The sequence below is a fragment of the Pundamilia nyererei genome, unplaced genomic scaffold (genome assembly GCF_000239375.1).
Source record: "Pundamilia nyererei isolate P.nyererei 1_Seehausen unplaced genomic scaffold, PunNye1.0 scaffold00022, whole genome shotgun sequence".
Classification (NCBI taxonomy): domain Eukaryota; kingdom Metazoa; phylum Chordata; class Actinopteri; order Cichliformes; family Cichlidae; genus Pundamilia; species Pundamilia nyererei.
Window position 1 is genome coordinate 538,974 of NW_005187423.1, and position 22,347 is coordinate 561,320.

Here is a 22,347-nt window from a genome sequence, read left to right on the forward strand (position 1 = left end):
GTCACTACTCTTGCAGCAACTGCAGAGAAAAACTAGGCCAAGGGAGGCATTGTGCTGTTATAATGAACTCAGTTGAAGTAGGAGGCCATGGGGGGAGGTGTGGGACAAACAGGCTGAAGCAATCCAACATGTCATCTGCAGTTCCCAATTCATAAACACTGGGCTTTAGTTTAGTGTCCCAAAAACATGCAACTCTGAGGCATTTGTTATTGTTGGCTTCCACACAAACGCAACAAGCTTGACAATAATTGTTCACCCTAAGTCTCTGAAATTGCAGAACATCTAGCGATTTGTATTTACTATACCTAAAAAGCGGGAAAATCAATGGAAATACACCATCCAGATAAAGAAATCTTTAATGACTTGTTTGTCCTTGACTGGATGTGTACAAACGTGTGTGTCTGTGTGTGCTTGTGCATGTCAATAAGACCGTGTACTTACTTCCTATGAAAGGCGTGTTTGCATGGACAAATCCCCAGCTCATCTTTCTGTTTGAACTCCTCCAAGCACACTGCACAAATCTGAAAGAGATCGGGGGAGTTAGGAGGTGCTTTCTGTATAAAGCCATGCATCATTTTAGCTTTGTGTTAGTGAAAAGAACAAACACACACACAAAAAAAACAAAAAACTTTTACCAACAACACCAAAAACTTAACAAAAACCCACCCCAGAACAGCCTGAAAAAAAACCCAAAACCACGGAAAAAAGTCCAACTGACCAACTATGCCTGTTGTATAACTCTGATGCAACTCTCATGGGGACTTGTTCCGTTCGCGGCCAAGAGGCCACACATTACAGTAGTTTTGGTTTTCCCCTTTTCAACAGGAAAACAATCAACACTGTAATGCAGATGGTGAGAGATTATCAGTTCATTTCTGGAGTCGTAAGTTAGAAAAGCTGAGAGATCTTCAGATCTGGTTTGAATGAAACAAGAAAGCATACTAAAGCCCGCACTATAACTACAATTCAAGACTTTAAACTCGATTGTAACCATTTCTGGGCAGTTCAGCTCAAGTTCCCTGAAAAAAAAAGTCCTTGTCAGGGTCATTGAGAAATTCCCGATGAGCAGGATGTGGATGCCATTTTGGTTTAAACAAAAACACTTTCAACTAGCGTAACAGGTCACCTTATAGTTTTAGCTAACTGTTGTGGTTGTGTGGAATTCTTGGAAATTAGGAAGTGAAACACGTGGGGATGGAAAAAATAATATTCCACTGATCCATTCACCCCTCCACCGCCTGCAAATTCTATTTTGGTGGCTTTAGATGAGCGTGATGATGAGCCCTTGGCCTTTAACTGGGTTAAGAATAGATCCTGGGTTCGTAATGTTGTCACAATCGATTGCAGTAATATTATGATAGCCTATTATGAGCAACACTGGCTCAATCATCCCCTTCCCCCTGACTTTGAGTAACTGCAGGCCTTTCATCAAAGAAACAATGCAGCCCTTTCATGTAGTCGCTGGAATTCAGCGCTCATCAAAATTCCCCTATGAGAGACCCAGCAGAGAACGTTATTTCTAAAACTCCTACAGCAGGGCTGCCCAATCCCAGTCCTTGAGAGCTACTATCCTGCAGCTTTTAGATGCATCCCTACTCCAACACAGCTGAATCAAATGGTTTGATTACCTCTTCAGCATGCCATCATGTTTGGCAAAGGCCTGATAACAAGCCATTCATTTGATTCGGGTGTGTGGGAACAAGGATGCATCTAAAAGCTGCAGGACGGTAGCTCTCAAGGACCGGGATTGGGCACCCCTGTCCTACAGCATCCATCCATCTATACATTTTCTTCCACCAATCCGATTCAAAGTTGCAGAGTTACTATAGCCTATCCCATCTGTCATAGGGTGGAAGGCAGGCAATTAGTTTTCCCCCATACAATACTGAGTTTAAATTAACTGGCAACTCAAGAAAGCATTGTTAAACCCAGATTTATCTTCATTACAACTGCTTGGGAAGGCTAGGAGAGCTTCCTAGCCTTCTTGGTAGTCTTGGTAATGTGGCCAGACTCATTTAAAAACGGTTGCCATTACTCCCCAACTGTTTTACATGGATTACGACTTTTCTGCACTTAGAGTAACAGGTTTTCTTCACTTCACCCATCTCTTTTTTGCTTCATTTCATACATATGGAAGGGAACAGACATAAGTATATTACTCCAGAAATAGAAAACTAGACTCTGAAATCACATTAGCTTCTGTCTATTTTCTCTCTTTTTTACGTTTGATCAATGTAGCTGACTGACACGCACGCTCATTTTAAATTTGTGCAGAAGTGCAAGCATTGAGCGATGCCTGTGCATGACCGTCGGTGACGCAGGTCTTATTATGATGGAGATGCTGACGCGAATCTATGGTGGGGCAAATTATACAGTTCACAAACACCCAAGAACCACACGGCACACTAAGCGCTATTTGACGTGCTACTTATTTCAGGCATGCCGGCTACATTTGATCAATTCAGATGCAGATGGATTTCTCTTCAAGTAAGAAGAGTGCTCTCTCAATTTAATGTTGCTTGAAACAAATTAAAATGAGAAGTATCCTGCAAGAGTCATCGTTCCCAACCGTTCCTATAACTTGCAGCAAATCTTACTACCTATCCATGCCATCAATGGCCAGCTGGGATGATTTCACAGTGGAGGTAAAGTCTAGGGAAGTATTGTGAACTCTGAAATAGATACTCTGTTGGTCTATGAAGCCAATTTTCATACAGCCTTTACAGTAGAAGCTTTTAATGAGGGGCTCACTGGCTATTCAAACTCGACGACATTTTCTCTCTAACTTCTATTTTACAAGTGCTGAATGGATGACTGTGGATGAAAAGAACAGTATGGGGGGCTTTAGCTTCCACTCCTGAGGAGTTTTGGACACACAACACTTCTCTGTTAAGATGTCTGCTTTGGTCTCTTGATTGGTGAATAGATCAGTGTTCTTGTTTTTCTCAGTGCCTTTTTCTGTGGCGTCACCCTCACGGCTTAGATGTGACACTGTCGGCCAACTTTTGACAGAACCTATTTTTTCCACTGTTAAGTGGATTAATCCTGCAAGCTTCCAAAAACTGTACAAAAAACCCCCAAAAGACACTCTACCCTCTTGTTGATTTTATTGAAGCAAGAACAGTACATGAATGCCAAGCAATGCTCTGCACGTACAAATTTACCAGACAAAGAGCGTTCTTCATTCAACTCAGCCAAGCAACAGAAAGAGATCAAATTAACAGGTAGAGAAAAAGACCATCCGAGGATCAGCGTAATGCTTAAAACGAAATTGTGAGAAAGAGCAGACGTGTGAAGGACTCCGATCTCCTCATCTCTAGTGATGAGAACATGTTGCCTAGCACGCTGGGACCACAAACTGTAATTACCACCCACAGTCTTACCACTTTCTACTGTGTAAAGAGGTACTAAGAGGAACATTAATACCAAGAGTTTCACAGTTTCCCCATCTGCAGACGTTTACTTTCATTTCAATCTCTGCATGTACACTTTTTAAAATTAAAAGTTTGGAGGAAGCTGAAGTTTATGATGATGCACTTACATTAAAATCAGGTCACTAACCTTTAGCCATCATTTTTTTAACAGGAACACACAACAAGTAACATACAGTTAAAAAAGATTTTTTTAAAAAAGCTCCACCAATGTGTAAAAGAAACAAAACACTCGCCAAAACCCATCAGTGACAAACAAAATGACGCTATAATGTATTAGATGTATTCTTTGAATTTAATGCAGCAAACATCTCTAAAAGGAAAAAAAAAAAGCAAAATAAACTCCTCACAAAGCAAAACGAACCCTTACAATGCCAAATATTTGCTACATGAGTTTATGAGACCTCCATATTATCAATCTAATTCTATTTTTTTAAAGATACAATGTAAACAATAACTTGCCCAAATTCCAAATAACACAAATTAATTAATTTCGTATTTGTCAGAAACTTCAATAAACACTCTAGTTTCAAATAATTTTACTTTTCTGGGCTTTTACACAGTTAAAACAACTGAATGTTTACAATAGGCAGTTGCTGCCACTTGCTAACTGTATTCGTGCATACATATTCCCAGGCTATTCATCCAGCTCAACATCAATAACTCTCAACATATGACCAACAACCATATCAAACTGATAAAGCAAATTACACAGCACTAGATAAGATGAATGAAAGATAAAGATATGAAATCATTACCTCTGCCCTACATAGATAGGAAAATGCAACCACAGCAAATAGACATAGTGTTATGTATTGCACTGCTGGAACATGACAGGCATATTTCATGCAGGTCTCAAAGCATGACTTTTAGTTTTTTTTAATCAAAGTCATTCAGCACTGATGTGTTTGTGCAGCTTTTCCTATTTTAAAAACGTCCCAAAAACAACACGATACACTTGGGAGTTGGGGGGAGGGTTTCCAAGCATCTGGTATATTTTTAGATGTGTGCACTTGTTTATAACTACAAATACACACACACACACACAAAAAAAAGTCTGAGAAGACACAGAAGCATGAACTTCATGTGATGCTATTACGACAGCCACTCTTTACATAAAACCGACATAACATGTAAGACAGTTAATGTAGACTGGGATCAAAGCCATGCTAAAAACAGCACCAGCTTAGGATGGTGCTGTTCAAGTTACAGACTTATATAAACACTCAGTGGGTTCCATATTACACTGCTATGCTATATATATAAAAGACCAAATCCACATAGCTTAGGCTGTGTTCATTTCCACCGGGTAATCCTGTGAGCCTGGAACTGGGTCAGCCTTGTGTGCATTTATATTATTGTCCTTAAACACAGCTTGGTTACTCTGTCACGCGCTTCATTCACACGACACTTTGTGATGCTTTCTCCCTCGATTCCTAATAACATAAATAAAACCCCGAAGCCTGATGGGACAGCAGGAAATTCCAGCACGGCTGATGAGAAAATATGGCCATGCCTGTGCCAAAGCACACACGAAGATGCTATTTGTTGACATTTCATTTTCGCTGCTCTGTTAAAAGGCTGTCCGCAAGAAGCGATGCAGCTTTACTTCTGCGTTTGAAATTTTCCAACCACACTGAGCTGACACCGAGCATTACGTAATAATAACAGGGAGGACGTTAATGCCTTAACTACACCTTTTCACATGACAATGAGTGAAGACACATGTTGAATGTTGGATGACAAACAGTGCGTGTCAGTCATCACTGTTGTCAAACCAAATCTTAACAAACCCTGTTCAAACACGGTGAACGTCTGTTCGCGATGTTTATTGCATAACATCTTTGCGGACGTCGCACTCGTTTTACATTGTGGGCCACATAGGGATCACTTTGATGTTAATCCCAGAGATATCTTAATATAAAAAAGACATGCAATTCCAACAGCATGTGTCAGTTTCTCTACACGATAAAAAAATAAATGTTTGAAATTACAGATAAAGTTTTAGTTAAAAGACTAAAATCTCTGCCCTCCTTCACTTGTTCCAAAGCCATCCAGTTGGCCAGATTGGAGTCTTTGCCAGGCCAATTCTAGCCCCTGGATCTTATGTTTGATACCTCTGCTCTAAACTTTTTTTGTAACATTAAATTGTTGCTTCACAGGCCCAGAGCTCTGGACTTTGTTTTAAATTAAATGACGACCCAGGACATCTCCTATGCAAGTACAAAACTAAGAGGATGAGATTTAAAAACCTGAATAAAAACACACGGTGGGGCTACAGCTAAGACGTTTGTGACTGACAGGTTTAAAATTGACAGAGAAAAGTGTCTGCTGCTGATACTGCGTGACAAACTGTTGCAGTAGACGCAGCAAGCCTTGACAGTGATGCCTGATATTAGCCAACGAAACAGAAAAGCACTTACCTCATGCAAATTTAGCTCTTTGACTTTTTCCTTCTGAATGACCTAAAGGTGCAACAACAGAAGAAGAACCATTAGTTAGATTAACACTGTATGAGAATAATTATAACCAGTTCCTGAACAGAAACATCACAATATTAGACACTAAAATGTGTGATTAACAATCAGAGAGACACAACGCACAAAACATGTGTTTATATTCTGTGATGCCATGTTTGGATGCTTTTTGCATGCTGGTAATACACAGTATTACATAATGTAAGTTTGTTAACACCTTCCATCTCTCTTTCTTTCTTTACACGCTATTATCTGCTCACATCTTTCACATAACCGTGACTTTTCCGGAAGTGCTGGACGTGCACGCGTGCTTACAAAAAACACAAACCCTTTAAAATTCTTGCTGCTGCCTAAGGAGTCAGCAATGGGAATTTTAAATGATGGCCAATGCACAGCTGATATAAACTAGACACTGCAATGATACTTCATTTCTGCGGTGCATTTAGCTACAGATGATTTCCTATCTCTGAAGTGTGTGTGTGTGTGTGTGTGTGTGTGTGTGTGTGTGTGTGCGCGCGCTTTTTCTTACTTGTTTGTAAGCATATAGCTCTTTGTGCGCCTGGTGCCGTAACCTGGGGAGAAGTAAAGACAAAACACCTTTTTGATTAATAATTGGCCTCCTTCACTTGACTCTATAACACAGAAACAATCCACATGTCCTGAAAAATTTTTTCCTAGAGTCAGTCTACTCTAGTTTATCAGCAGGGGTGCTTTAATTAAAATGATAAACACTGTCATAACTTGGTGTACATAACTAGTTCAGAAATTATTTCGCTAAGAGACAGAGCAGTGCGCAACCATGAGATATGTTTGGGTTGTGCATTTTTCTCGTGAGTGCACGAGTCCTGCTTCTGGCAAGCTTCACCCCCTCACACAGGGTAAGTAAAATATTTCTAAAGCAACATGTTTTTAAATCTTTTTGACTAGCAATGCAGAAGCTGAGAGCAGGGAAGAGAGCCTGGAGAGCTGGAGGTATGCAATGGAGAGGAGAAAAAGTAAAGGCAGCAGAAGCGAGACAGAATACACGTGTGTGAATGAGAGGGCAAGTGCAGGAAAGGAGACCATGCAAGGATGAAAGGCAGTCAACCATCCAAAGAAACAGACAATGGATAAGAGAGGTGAAGAAGAGAGTGCAGACACGGAGATGTAGTGAGACCTACTATGATGTATGATTTAGAGACGGTGGCACGGACAAAAAGACAGGAGGCTAAGCTGAAGATGCTAAGTTTTTCACTGGGAATGACCAGCAGGGATTAGAAACGGGTACATCAGAGTTTGGACACAAAGTTGAAGCAGCAAAGCCGAGATGGTTTGTTGCAAAGGAGGGCTAATGGATATATTCATAAAAGGGTGTTGAAGATGGAGCTGCCAGGCAGGAGGAAAAGAGGAAGATCACAGAAGTTCATGGATGAGCAACAGAGGACATGCAGAGGGTTGATGGAGGCAGACGAGTCGCTGTGGCGACCCCTAAAGGGAGCAGCCGAAAGGAAAGAAAGAAGACGATGAAGGAGAACGCAGTAGTAAGCAAATTACATATTAACAGATACTCTTGGTTTCCTGTCAAAACAAGCACTGAACCTAAGGTAAAATATCAACTCACATCACCAAAAACACAGCGGATCATACATTAAAAGCATTACTGCAGGTTCCTGAGGCACTCTATAAAAGCACAACAAGAGTACCGGTCGATACAACCCGAGTTTAAGCTACAAAAAACATTCAGACAACAGGAAGAACACTGGATAAGAGGTTCTAGGTACTGAGAGGCAGAATAGCATATGCAAAAACAAACAAACAAATAAATAAATGAAATAAAAAATTAGGGAAGGAAAAAAAGAGCAAAAGAGATAGGAAAAATTCATAGGTTTGTAAGATTTACCTCCATTACAAGTAACCTTAACCTCTCGCAGCAGAGTGAGAGGGATCTGTAAAACAAGCAGCACAGTCTAGGAGAGAAACTGACATTTTGAAAGAGGTCAGCAGGTAAAGGTGCAGAGACTCCCAGGGGTAGGGGACAAGATCATGGGAGGGTGGGTCATAGGTGACTGATGGGGGGGAGGGAGGGGGGGGTGCTCATTAGCCCACAAGTACAATGTAAAAGTGGGCAAAAGTGGGAGAATACTTAATATGAGAACCAGGTGCCAAATAGGATAGAATTACGCTGCAGTCAGTGCCACCTACATAAAAACATGTATCATCTGCCCTGTGGTATCATGAGCACGTAATGAATATTATAAACTGCAGTGATGACTAACAGATTCAAATATACTTGCCGCATTTGTTCAGTGCTCCTTTTCCACGTTACAGAAACACCCAATACTTAAGACTCTTTGAATGTTTGTGCAAACTGAACTGCATATTTTGCACCTGTGTGTGTATGGATTAGAGACTCGCTGAGAGATGTGGTTGCGTTTCTCTGTGAGAGTCTGCCTTCTGTCAAAATGTATCTGCGAGTATATGTCTGCTGGAATCTTGCGAGTGAACTCTAACGTGTTACTTCATCTCTCCTTTCTCGCCCCTGCCGGTGATGCTTTACTGCACAGAAACCTTAAGATTCCCCCTTCATGGTGGTGTGAGCCGTGTCCACAGAGCTCCACAAAGTATTTCCCAAATATGGAGCAATCGTGTCATTTTTTTTAAATTATCGGACACCATGAGAAAATTTATACATATACTCATAACTGATTCACCCTTTGGGAGACTGCATCTTTAGAAGTCTTTTTATGGAGCCAAAATCGCTCACTTGCATTTAGAGAGTGAACCTGGCAATGTCAGCTTTTAGTACTGAATCATGGGACTGCATCAAAGTCATTAAGTGTCTCTTTACAGTTAGATGAGGAATTGTAAGGACACAAGAGGAGTTAATCTACTTACCATTTGCCCTGCAAGACAGGACATGACAAGACGGCGAGGGGAGAAATTTTTGGGCAACTGCTGCTTCTCACTGTTTTAGATAAAAAACGCTGGGCATTATTTGTGTTCAGTCTGCTGCTGCTAGGATAAAACCCCTATTGCAACAGCAGCCGGGACAATTTGATTAGGCCAGTCGGCTTACAAAAGGAGCTAGCAAGGGAATGAAATCATGTCCACACTAATACGTTTTCATTTTAAAAAGCAAAACTTTCTGGATGTTTATAGCTAGTGTCCACATGGCCCTGACTCCTACAGCAAAGTTCAGAAAATGCTGCTGGACACATCTTAGCTTGTGCTTTTTTATTATTCAAACTAGGAGCGCCGCAGATCAAACACAGTTTAATGTCAAGTCCAGCTAATTAGGATCTTTTAGCTAACGGCCCTGCTAGGTCATTCCTAGAATAGCTCAGTGCGTAAAGGCTGGGGATAGGGCTATTCGATATGACGATATATATCGGATGACGATATAAAAACGTCTATCGTATCATTTTACACTATCGTTTGTTTCGTGGTGTCGCAAAATAAACTGTTTATGGCAATATTTTTTCATCGTTTTGATGGTCACTGTAGTGGCTATATTAATTTCTTAAAGTTCTCTCCTTCTCTTATATTTTATATAACCAGTGTTGGGAGTAACGGAATACATGTACCGTTACGTATTTAAAATACAAAATATGAGTAACTGTATTCCTTTACAGTTACCGTTTAAAGCCCGACACGGAATCAACGTATTAGCCAGAGGTCCCTTTACTACGGTTCGGAGCCACGGACCTTCAGTAATAGTAATAAATCACACAGCAACAGTACATTCATGCAGTTGTAAAAAGCATGATAATATATCCAAAGTAATCCAAAGTATTCAGAATACGTTACTCTCATTGAGTAACGTAACGGAATACATTTCAAAATACATTTTGGGGCATGTATTCTGTAATCTGTAGTGGAATACATTTTAAAACTAACCTTCCCAACACTGTATATAACCACACTATGGACGGACAAGCGCCTGTTTTTATGCGTTGTGGTTAGCAACAACGACGGTAAAACCATCGCTTGTTTATGTTCCACATAAACCTTTCACAATAAAGCTCAAGATCCTGTTGAGACTTTTCAAAATAAACTGAATCACGTGAAAGAGCAGATTATTTACGGATGACAAATAAAAAAGAGCCAGCAGGTGCTAAAAAAGAATCCTTAGACTCAAACGTTAGAACAGGCAACCCGCAGCACGCCGTGTAATAAATACAAAGAAAACGGCGGCCGGTACAACTTATGTCTAAAAATGTATCGTTAAAACACTCGACTCCGGGTAAAGGACGCGCAGCTGGAAACACTTCCCGCAAGTCGAGCTGCCCGAGATTCACAGAATTGACAGAAAATGTTACATTTTTGTGATTTATATCGTTATCTGGACGATAAAATTCTTATATATATCGGGATATGAGATTTTGGTCATATCGCACAGCCCTTGCTGGGGATGTTTTAAACTCCCCAAAAGAAACATCCTGTTTTGTTCTTCTGTTAAGTGAACATTACACTGTCTCTTCACATTACAGACAAGCAGGACTTGCCCAGCTCCAACATTACTGCTATCTTTCTATTAACTAGCTACAGCCGCTAACTCAATGATAACTTAACGGAAAAGACATGTGGCTGTGTGGTAACATTTAACTGTGTGCACTGGCCTGGTTAATATGTACGTTAACAGTTGGATACTTGTCAGTGTCTCAGCTGCTTTGCCAAGTCTGTTGCGTTGCTGTGGCTGCGTGTCCATGAAGATCGCACCATTAGGATGATTGCAAACGAGTATCTAAATTTTGGTACTAAATGCTATAGTAAGAATTGGCCTCATCTGGACAGCCAGACACGCATTTGGAAGCAGTTAGTATTTGCTGTCCTCTACCTCATGACCTTCTCTAGAGAACAAAAAGACATCAGCCCTGGCTAACTGGACACTTCAACATGGATTATGAATCACAACACGTTCACGCCACTTCTGTCAACACGAACAGTTATGCGATGTACGCTTTTAACCATTTCAGTAAGTCCAGAGATGGTTTTCGTAACGTTACTAAACAGATGAGTGTTCATCTGTTTAGGGATGGTTTTTTGTCAAAAGCAGCGTATCAAAATGAAAACGTATTAGTGTAGATGTAGCTGGTAAGTAGCAATCTCTGAATTTTCCTTTAAAGGAAATAATTACACTAAAGATGCTGTGCTTACAAAGGGGCTTAAAAGAAAAGATTAGTTACAAGCAACATGTTTAAACACCAGTGGAAGTTTAATGCATATCCTAAAGGTTTAGGTTAGGTTAAGTGGCAATAAAGCAGCAAATAAATAAATGAATAAAAAAAGTTATTACTAGTTTCTTTGACATGTAGTGCCATGATCATCATAATGTATCAAAAAACCACTTTGGATATCAGCCATTTTTAAATATTTTTTAAGATATCAAATTGTTATATATGTATATCAGAGAAACTTTCTCCAAACTGTGCTGTTGAAACTTTTTTCCCCACTTGTGAGAAAACTATTAGCAAATGCTTATTAACACACATTTCTCAAAAAAAGGAAGAAAACAAGAGCTTTTTTCTTTCCCCACAAAATCTCAGCCTAAAGCAGCAGTGACAAGTGCCATACAGTATGTTGTTAAAGGCTACAAGGTCATGTTATGTAACCAGCTCGCACGTATGCACAAGCATTTCCATGTTTCTGAATTACTAGTTATAAAGAACTCATTAACATTAAGCCATTTTCAGTACTCAACATCTCCTCACATTATGCAAAAATATGGACAGAGCTAAAGTGAAACAGTACAAGGGGAATTCTGAATGAATGTGAGGCAAACAGACCTAGAGAAAGAGCTATCGTGCCGTTGCATAATGACAGTTTTCAAGTGTCAGATGAGCACTGGCTCTGATGGTTTGGTGGTCAAGTGGTACGCTGTGTTCTAAATCGCCATCGTCTTCGAAAACAAGCTTCACACAACCTCTTCTGGACAGAGCTGTGTGAATTACAAATGTGCGCGCAAATTCCAAGCCTGCTGGGGCTGATTTACAGGAATGGGAGAGTAATGATTGGAATTTGCTTCCTAATTTGCACATGTAAATGAATTTGTATAGGCAAATCTGGGAGCCTTCTCAGGTTAACTGATTTACAAATACCAACACAAAAACCAATAAATAATGAATGTATTAAAAAAAATACAACAATGTGTCTCTTTAAATTATTAATAAATGTTTGTATCTTCCATCCTAGCTTTTCAGAGACCACATGCGGTACTAGCACCAGATTAATCTTATGCACACACTAATGTTGCCTGTATGACACTTTATGCCACAAACCCGCATGGCAAAGCAGCCATTTCTCTCTCACACACAGACACATTATAAAAATTCCAATCCTCCGCTGATCCCAAGCTAAAGTCTGCATGACTCTTACCTTATTAAGTAGCAGCAGAAGAGGAGGCTGAGGATGAAGACAAAGATGGCTGTCCCAAACACCACAATGTAGATGTTAAGGGGAAGGTTCTGGAACCCTATATTTGGCATCCTGAAACTGTAGTGTGGGAAATCGGAGCTCATGGATAGCCTGGATGGAAAGACACAAATGGACATAAGTACTTCCAGACACCAACACAGTCCACAGAAAGAAAAACCCTTTGTACCAGTAAGAAAACTAAATGACTCTAAGGAGCTGGAGCTGAGGGCATGTCATCATTTTAGAAGTGCTACTTAACTGTAATACCATATATATCTACAAGTGTTACAATTAGTTAACCTTGATGAAGTGATGTAAAATACAATGTAATGATAAAACACGGGTTAACTGGGACTTGTTGTCCAAAGACAAAAACCATCCTGCATGAAGGTAAACTTAAACCTCAGAATCTGCAATGAAAACAAACAGCAGGGCAATGATGCAACGAGTAATAAAGGGCAACTCAGAAAGCACAACTGTGACATTATAGCATTCACGACCTCTTGGTATCGAACCACTAAAGCTTTGTTTCTACCAAAACAAGGCAAGAGAACAGAGAAAATTGTTTATTTATGTAATTTATAGAATTTAAAAAGAGTGTAAACACATGTGCAGGCAACTTTTGTTTAATATTTTCTTCCATGTTTGTACTTCTGATAAACTTAATCCATCAAATCCAAGGAACACTAACAAGGATAAACTGGCCAAGTGCTCTTACTCAACTTATGAAAAAGGACAAGACTGGGCATGTCTGAGCCTACCCACAGAAGATGAGGAGGGGGGACCGGAATAACTTTTGCTCCTTTTGGACCCGTGTCTTGTGCTCCTCCCTCTTCCCTAAAGGCTTCATTCCTGTACACTTCCCGAGTGGAAAGTTTTGGAGGTTTTACTGAGGCCATTAACAATCCCCCGCTCACTGTATAACTGTCCACCCCCCTCCCCCAAAAAAAGCTTTCTATTACATAACAGAGTCACCTCCATATGGTGGGCACTTTCTTAGCTTTATTTCGAGGCGCTTCTACATGACATTACTCCAGCTGGTATTAGCAATCATGATAGCTGCCTTGCTCCAGAACGGCAAGTCATCCATACATAAACGTGGTTGGCACAGCGTCTCTTTCTAGCTTTACACAAGAGCAATGCAAGGCACATGGTTTATGATACAGGAGAAGTAAAGGACCTGATGTTCTCCTAACAAATGTTTCAGTGGCTCAGCATGACTTTGAAACTGTCAGCTTACAAAAAGACTGTAAAAGCTACGAGGACCGAGATTTATCCCTTAAATATAAAGAGCTCTGAGTGAACTGAGCACATGGAGTCACCAGTTTAAAGGGGGGTGAAACGGGAAAAATGTCCCAAATATTAGGCACAACAGCCAGGTCAAGCTTGAGTAGTATCTCAGAGGAAACTGAGCCCAAATTGTATGTGTAAGTATCACATCCCAGAGGATGGAATCCGGCGTTTAAGATAAGCATAGCTTAGATAAGGAATGAAGCTAGCGTGCTGTCTTCAGAAGAGAGGCTATTGAACTCAAAAGCTAACTGAGTTTTTTGTTTGTTTTTTCCTCCAAAGACACTTTGAAATTGAATGAAATTCTTGTGACTTTAACAACAGTTTCCTCTGCTGGCCTGCAAAACATTGTGGTGCATGTAGAGATCAGAGTATTACATGAACATCAGGGAAAGTCTATTATATTCAATTTCAAATATCCTAAACTCATAGGGCTCCCGGTGGCCCCGTGAGTTTAATCATTCATGAACGAGCAGCAAAAAAGACATTTCAGTTTAGAATTTTGCCAGCTAACTGAAGCTTGGTAGCCTCGCATGTGCAAAACTCAAGCCCCAAGCTCAACTGTCTTCTTCACAAACAAAGTCCAGGCAACCATGCTCTTGTTATCCGATAACAAACATGCCTCTGTGCTGCGTACCTTTGACACAATGTGAGAAGCACCTCCAGAAACACCTCCAAAACTTGAAAACAAAACACACACTTTCATTTACAAGATTAGTCCTCTGTTGCAATCTTGCGTCAGTTCACACAGTTAGAATAATTTCTTCGAGTAGTTCAAGCTACCAAGTTACACAACTACATGTTAATGAAATTATCTCCAGACTGCATCACTTATATTTTTGTTAAATATAGAATAAAGAAACTCACATATACATACCCTATTGGTGCTTTCATGCTGAAGAGCAGAAAAGTGTGCATCTATCTGTAACACAGGCCTTTACAAAGTGCCATGCTGTGTCCTTGAGAGACTTTTCACTGAGTGCATCTGTTGACTTGTTTGGATCATATCTGCGCCCTGTTCATAAAGGCTCCCTGCCAAACTCGAGCCCCTCTCTGCTCTCCGACTCTTTTTGGCTTCTCGGTATTAACAAGAGCTGAGCCGAAACTGAAGTTTTGGGGCCAATTCCGACTTACAAACTGTAGAGATGGAAGGTTGGAGACACGGCTCAACTCCAAACCGCATTGTGACGCATGCTCTGTTATTTGTGAGACTCTTGTAAACAAAGGAGCCAAAGTGGACAAACTACTGTAACTACTGTAAGACACAGTTCCTTTATCTGCATTCAAGTTCAAAAGAAAAAAAAGCTTCTGTCTGACATATCAGGCCAATATTGGTCAACAATGTCCAACCAACACAGCCGCAGCATCAAACCCGAGCTTAACTAACCACAGAAACATGCTGCGCAAACACCTCTGGAGAAATCTGAGTGCGACACACTGACAAATCTGTTCCTCATAGTAGATAATTAGGACAGAGGTCTTCAGCACAATCTGGAAAAACAGACGCTGGAAAATTGGAATAAAACTAAAACCCTACAGTTTGGAAAACTAGTATTTAGTCGTATTATATATTTTTATTTTTCTAGTATTATTTTTTATTATTAAGTTTTTAAATGTCATTCATAAAGAGTGGCATTTTGTCAATGGGGAACAGTTTAAATACAATAATGAGACTAAAAACAATTATTTCCACAGTTCTTAAATATCGCAAAGTAAACAAAAGCACATAAACTGACATGTGACCCAAGCGCTGAACTTTAACTCTGTTTCTCTGAAATCCAGCACAGATATGGTTTTATTGCTTGCTATATGAGAGACACGTAGGTCAGGGATCTGGTTACTGGGATGTGTCATTTAGGTATGCTGGTCACGGCTAACACGATCACACTGAAAGATAGGTTTAAGAAGTCTTTTGCCCTAAACCTTGAGGCTGTGTCTTTCACTCTGTGCAGCATCCCTTCAGTATCAAGATTCGCTGACTGACAGGGTCGTGGGTACATCAAGATCTTGAAATATAACCCCCCTTGCAGTCAACAACTTACATACCTCCAATTTTGTTTGTGTGCGTGTGTGTGTGTGTGTGCGCGTGAGGGGGAGCGGCATCACGTTGTCAAACACAGGAGAGTATTAGAAAAGGAGCCAGTGTGAACTGGGTGATATAAATTATTCTTTTTGTATTAAATGTATCTGCTCTCCTCATTCCTCCCTTTCTTTCACCACCTGCCTGTCTCCCTCAGACATTTTTACACGGCCTCACCCTATTACGTAACCAGCAACAAGGCTATGCACACTGCAGATGCATTGGAAATGAAGATGAGTGGGAAAATCTTCACATTCCTTGTGCATGGCTTTGTGAGACACGATTGAAGAAAAACAAAGCAAAAGTAATTATTCTATTTTCATCAAGAGTAAAATAGAAACGAATTCGTGCAAAGTACAAATGAGGAAAACATGACTTTTGATGTTCACCTTTTGTCTGACCTCTGATATTTTATTGTCCAGATTCATGTGCGATGGGACTAGAAAGAGTTACTCCACACTGAGCTCCTATATGTGGGTTTCCTAATGATAACAGCATATTCTTGCACAGAGTTTATTTCAAGAAGTTGCATGATCCACACGACCAACCACAATTCTTCAGTTTAATGTCACATCTTGGGGATGAATACACACAGGAAGAGGCATGACAAGCAAAGGAATTCCTCATAAAATGTTCACAACTGAACACTGAAATGTCCAGTATTTTGCGTTAATGCTGAACACACGTAAGCTTGTGACGCGTGTCACAAGCAGCAGAATCACGCATCGCTATCGTCAAGCGGTTACGTACACGACTATTTTAGCGTAACTGACTGCACAATGACTAAAGGACACAAAGGATACATTTTGCCTGCCGAATCATTAGATAATCATTGGATTAAAAAAACAAACAAAACAACGACATTATCAGGGTGTATCTGCAGAATTTGTTGTTTTTGTGTCAGCAGGATGTACTTAAACACAATACACAGGGCACATAACATCACGAATGTCAGCAGCAGACTGTAAAAACAACAACCATGTAATACGTGACAAGGACAAGAGGAACAATTACACACAAATTAAACTTGTGCGTCAGATCTACGTCGTAACTTACACCATAAGTGCAACCCCACCTAACCCTACGCCGCAACCTTCTACGTAACCTGGTGTGCACCTCCCAATAAATGTAACTACAATCGAGTCCATGGTTTGTTTTTTTTACATTGTGTTATGGTTATACAAACATAGTAAAATTATAAAGCGAGCACTGATAAAGCCAGCCAGCACGTGCAGAACATTTCCCTAACCAGAGAAAACTGAAAAACGTAACTCAGATTGTTTCCACAGTTTTATATAATGAAGATAAACATGTGTTGCCTAACTTACTGGGAAGTTTCCAATCAATTTTCTACAAAAGCAAGTCATCATAAGGACACGTGGAAAAAAAAAAAATCAATGAAACTTCAGATATTTGTGTACATTCGCAGTCTGTGTTTGTTTTGTTCCTACCTACAACTGAGCCTGATTCTGATTTGATCACAAACTTTCAACTCCGTTTAATTTGAAGCAACAGCTCTCCTTAGACCCGAGACAAAAACAAGCCGGAAAAAATAATGGGAGAGCTGTTGCTTCCCATTTGTCGGAACACTGTGCTTCTCCTGGGGATAACATCAACTTCCTAACTAAGAGAGGAGCAAAGACAATGTCTCAGACTGCACTTTTTCATCTCTGCTGGCAGGCAGTTTCAACTTTTAAACTATTTCATAACTTTTTTGGGATTTTTTTTTAACTGACTGCAGCCCATGAAGAAACTTTTCCAGCAAGCCAGTGACTCATGATTTATCTGTGCAACAGACTGAAAGCAAAACAATGTTATGCAGTTGTTTCACACTGTAAAACATTCACATCTACTTGAGTCTGATAGGTCAGCCTGATAGAAAAATCTACACGTACGTTAAACCCACTAAAACAAACCAGATGACAATGTAGCCACTACAGAATAAAGTCCTTATAAGAACGTTAAAAAGGGTCACCCTTGGATACAGACCTAATGTTTTCAATGAACAACCCAGGATAGGAACCTTCCCTTTCCATTCGCTCATTACCACACCTCCTGATGAGCATTGTGTAACTTATTAATGATATAACTCACTGTTTGTAAACCTTAAACGTAAAGAACACACCCCGCCTCCACCACCCACAACCCTGCCTTGATCAATAGAAGCTGAACCTTTTTGAACAAGTACCACATGATCCCTCTATGTTTCTACTTTCTTTTGTCCAGCAGCTGGTGAGTTTTACTGCTACTGGGTTCCAAAGAGGAAAAAGTAGTTAAAAGCTTAACAAATAAAAAAAAAAAACGTTACCTATATAAATAAACACCAAACTGCTTTTAAAACAACGCCTAAACTTTTAAATGTGTTGTACAGTTTCTTGTTATCAGCCCTCAGCATTATAATACACAAGATGCTGTATGAAGAGAAGTGGAAATTTCCACTAGCAGCCATGAACGGCCATGAGATTTGCACATCTGAAACTTAATATGCCAAAGGGCAGCAACAAACACCAGGGCCTCACAGGCAGAGTAAGTGGCTCTTTAAAATGTGCTGGCAGCGAAAAGTGAAATGTCTGCACTCACATGACACTTCACTTACATATCATATTTTCAGCAGTTTAATGTTCAGATAACTGAATCTAAACACACCTGATCCTTATACCTTAAGACAAGGGTATGATACAAGCCTCAGCGTGAGAGAAGAAAGCTTTTAAACAGTAATTCAATGAAAAAGATGGATTATGTTTTGCATGCAGCAGATAAAGACACGGTTGTGCATCTCACTATTTACCTTTGGCTAGCAGTGCCCACAAACGCTTGCTTTTCCAAAGTTGGACCAGGTTCTACAATAAGTAGGTCACTGTAGCTGCAAATCTAGTTATGGAGACGTGGGAGACAGGGTTGTCAACGGGGGCGAGCTCATAGCAACTGATGACACCTAACAGAACTACATGCGCACTTATACATTCAGAAACATGCATGAAATCCACACATATAACAAGCAGTCTTCGTCATCATTAAGTTTCCCTAGAAAGTGTTAACTGTAAGGCTGCTTTTCTAGTGCCGGAAATGTTGAGTATACTTTGTCACTAGCAAAGACGCCGCCCCTCATTTGCTGATCGGCTGTTCGATACGGTGTTAGCCTTACTTTTTAATCTACTTGTGCATATTTACCGACTCAACACATGTGAATCAGTGAGGAGGGCGTTTTTACAATAGGTAACCAGTCATTTGTAGACTCCTCAAAATAAATCACTCTTTATTAATTTTATCTCCCTGCAACAGAGACAGAAAGCCAGGAACAGTTTTATAAAAGGAAGTCATTAAAGAGACACTGGGGACTGGTGTGATTACTTAATAATAATAGATGAAACATGAATGCAGTAGTACAGGATTTTGAGGATTTTCTGGCATGTCCCAGTTCAAAAGCCAAAACGTTTACAAACCACAACTTTTAACCATCATTAACCAAAAAGAAAAAAAGTCTCCAGCATCAACAACCTCGTATTCACTCGACTTTCATATTCATATTTTTTCCCTGCTTGTCTGTACTCTACCTGCCTTGCCTCCACACCACAGCTTTAGAACCACTGGTGTAGTATACGGAAGGGCTGTATTTGCAGTAGGCTAATTAGAGTTTTATGATGTCAGTACAGCCTGTTCCCATCCCGCCAGCATTAATTACTGCATATTTGTCAAAGCTAGTGGCTCAGTCAGGTACAAGGTGGCCTTGGAAATCTTTGCTCCTGAAACACTGGGTCAAAGCACGAGTGAATCAGAGTGGTCACTCCCACCTCATCGTTTGTCACATCTTAAACTGAACCAAGCGGCTGTCAGTGCTAAAATATAAACAGCAAAATTAAAAGGCCTTGACAATTTGTCACAAGAAAACCAAATTTAACTATAACTTCAAGCCACAAGTGAGACAAAGGCTCATAGTAGAGGTGTCATGAGCGGGGAAATAACCTACAGAGAGCAAAACCACTTGTGTACCAGGCTGTACATGGGCGTCTGTAGTCTATAGGGATTGACTCCCTTTTGGCACCAGCAACAAATGGCCATTTGAAGCTTGGCATGTTTTGGCACTTGTGCTTTGGCTTAATGTTCAAACCCCAAAGGCTCACTTGTTTACAAGTTTCTTTGAGCGTTCTTTCCCTTTCACTAGTCTACCACGCTGTAATTCACTCCTGTAATCGCAAAGATTAGAGTTTACCTTTATGGTTTTTTTCTCTATGGTGTTTTGCGTGTGGTGATAAGTTGTTATTTTTCACTCGGTTTAGTCTCGATAGTGTTGCTTCTAAATGAGAAAATCTGCTGCCTACTTCATGCTAACTTTTAGAGTATGTTTTTTGAGGCTATATTCAAGCCATACTTGAACATTTGATTGATTTCTCTTCCTTTTTAACCATTTTTGTCTGTCTCCGTCTCCATGAGCTCATCATCGTTCCTCAGTGGACTTTCACAGTAACACAAGACGACACAAATACGAGAAAACTGACACACACAGCTGCCTCATAGCACTCTTGCCCCTGTGCTTCTCTGCAGTTTCTTTTTTCACCCTCCTTTCAGCACTCCCTGCCACCTCATTAACCAGTTTCCATTTGACTGTCAAAGTTTTACTTTCTTTTCTGCTCTTCATTTTATTTGCAACTTCTCGGCTGTTTATTTGCCTTCTAAAAAGCAGCATGATCGCTGAACAGGCTCGTGGTTAAATTGTAGCAAGCAGCGTCCTTTTACAACTACCTACTTTAGGGAAATGGGACCCTTGGATGTGCAAAGTGCAGGGTCACAGCTAGTATAAATAACCTGTAGTCATGTGAGGGTGAGTAAGTCAGGTAGAAACATGAAAACAAGCTGAAGTCATATCAATTCTTAGCGTTATCTGCTATTGACCCACAGGGAATCAACAACCAGCCTATGTCAAGTGCAACTTTTGTAAAGAAAACAAGCTGTAAAACTAGTCAGTTAACCCATAGTTAGTATCAGTGAGTCCATACATAAGTGAATTTAGTACTTAGTACTTAAGTACTTAGTTGAAGCCAAGAGCCACAAGTGAATGATCAGTGGGTGAAATCTAAGCATTAGATGATTTTCAAAGGGGATCACAAGTATCTCTCTTCACCATATACTCACTAATAGAAACCCTATATTTTGGTTTATTTACTTGAGAAGAATAAGTAAATTGGTTATCATTTGTGAAGGCTTATTGTGATACAGATACATATGAGCACAGGAGCGTACACAAGGATTTGTGGATCAATTACATCTCAAGTGCTGCAGCCATCAAGCTTGTATTTCCAGATCAGAGAATATTTGGAACATGTTGGACAGGCTTTAAGCATACACCATGAATTTGTTAAGTCACTAGTCTATTTAACCTTTCCCTTAAGCATTAGAGCACTTGTGGGATGTGTGTGTGTGTGTGTGTGTGTGGGTGTGGGGGCCTTCCCAGCTTAATATGACAATGCTCATTTCCTGTGAAACAGGACAATTACACAAGAAGCATTAACACACTGTAAGGAAGCATTTAGCAAGTTGACTGGAGTATAACTACTTGCTTCAATTCAATTCAATTCTATTTGTATAGCACCATGTCACCCCAACAGTTGCTTCAAAGTGCTTTGTATTTTGAGGTAGAGACTCTACAAAAATACAAAGAAAACCCCAACAATCATATGACTCCCTACAAGCAAGTGCTTTGGTGAAAGTGGGGTGGAAAAACTCCCCTTTAACAGGAAGAAACCTCCAGCAAAACCAGGCTCAGGAAGAGGCGCCATCTGCCGCTACCGGTCGAGGATGAGCGGATGAAGACAGGACAAAGGCATGGAAGAAAGGCAGAGATTAATATTAACAAACAATCAAATGCAGATGTGTGTAGACACATAGTAGGTGAAAAAGGTGACTGAAGAAGAAGTACTAAAGGCATCATGGGAATCCTCCAGCAGCCTAGACCTATTGCAGCGTAACTAAGAGATCACAGGTGGATGTTTTTGTATCTGTGACACAGCTTTGCCTAGTTTTTCTGAGTATCTAACAAGTCTTCAAAGAAGGCATTAAAAAAGCAGAACGGCCATTATTGATGCTCTGTCAGACAGTGAAGTAAGAGGAAGCCCAACCCCTTACTGTTACAGACATCCAGTGTTGCATCACCAGGTGCCCTTGAGGAAAAAAAACAGCCCACTTTTTAAGTAAACAGGCATGGACTTCACTCCTTCCCTCATGGAAAATTTCTGTGTAATCGGTTGCACCATCAATTCATTTCCTCTAACTAACACTATTTTTCATAGACTTACAAGCTATTACCATCATGGACTGTTCGCTGCCTGCTCTCACTGAATATTCACTTACATTTTTTGGTAGTAAACTTTTGTTACAATGTTTTCTTTTCTTTTTGATGGCTGAAACTGCACAGAATCAAACATGCTACTTCGAATGCTTGAAGGCTGTTAAAATAAGCTTTATTAAATGGATTTCACATTTATGAGCAGGTTAGGGTCAATGTACAACCAATCCACTTGAAGACTGAGTGATTGCTAATGCTACTATCTTTATCAATACGCTAGATATAGGCATTATACATACATAACCCAATTATTACATTGTACAAATTAAATATCCCTGCTTGCCTTACTTGTAGAGGAAAGAAAAAATTGTGTGTGTGTGTGTGTGTGTGTGTGTG

The 22,347-nt window shown here is 40.1% G+C and overlaps 1 protein-coding gene across 3 annotated transcripts in view; it reads right to left on the reverse strand.

Moving 5' to 3' along the window:
* The window catches only part of rnf24 (ring finger protein 24), a 31,182-nt gene that overhangs the window by 6,082 nt on the left and 2,753 nt on the right, over positions 1–22,347 (reverse strand). The window contains exons 1-6 of one of the 3 annotated variants that reach the window (XM_005726817.1): positions 14,469–14,989; positions 14,229–14,271; positions 12,263–12,412; positions 6,438–6,480; positions 5,855–5,896; positions 442–521 (exon numbers count right to left, since the gene is read on the reverse strand). In XM_005726817.1, coding sequence (XP_005726874.1) covers positions 442–521; positions 5,855–5,896; positions 6,438–6,480; positions 12,263–12,405 — 308 coding nt within the window. In that variant the 5' untranslated portion in view covers positions 12,406–12,412; positions 14,229–14,271; positions 14,469–14,989. Of the gene's footprint in view, positions 1–441; positions 522–5,854; positions 5,897–6,437; positions 6,481–12,262; positions 12,413–14,228; positions 14,272–14,468; positions 14,990–22,347 lie in introns of those variants that run through there. The other 2 variants (XM_005726815.2, XM_005726816.1) reach the window with 2 other exon arrangements.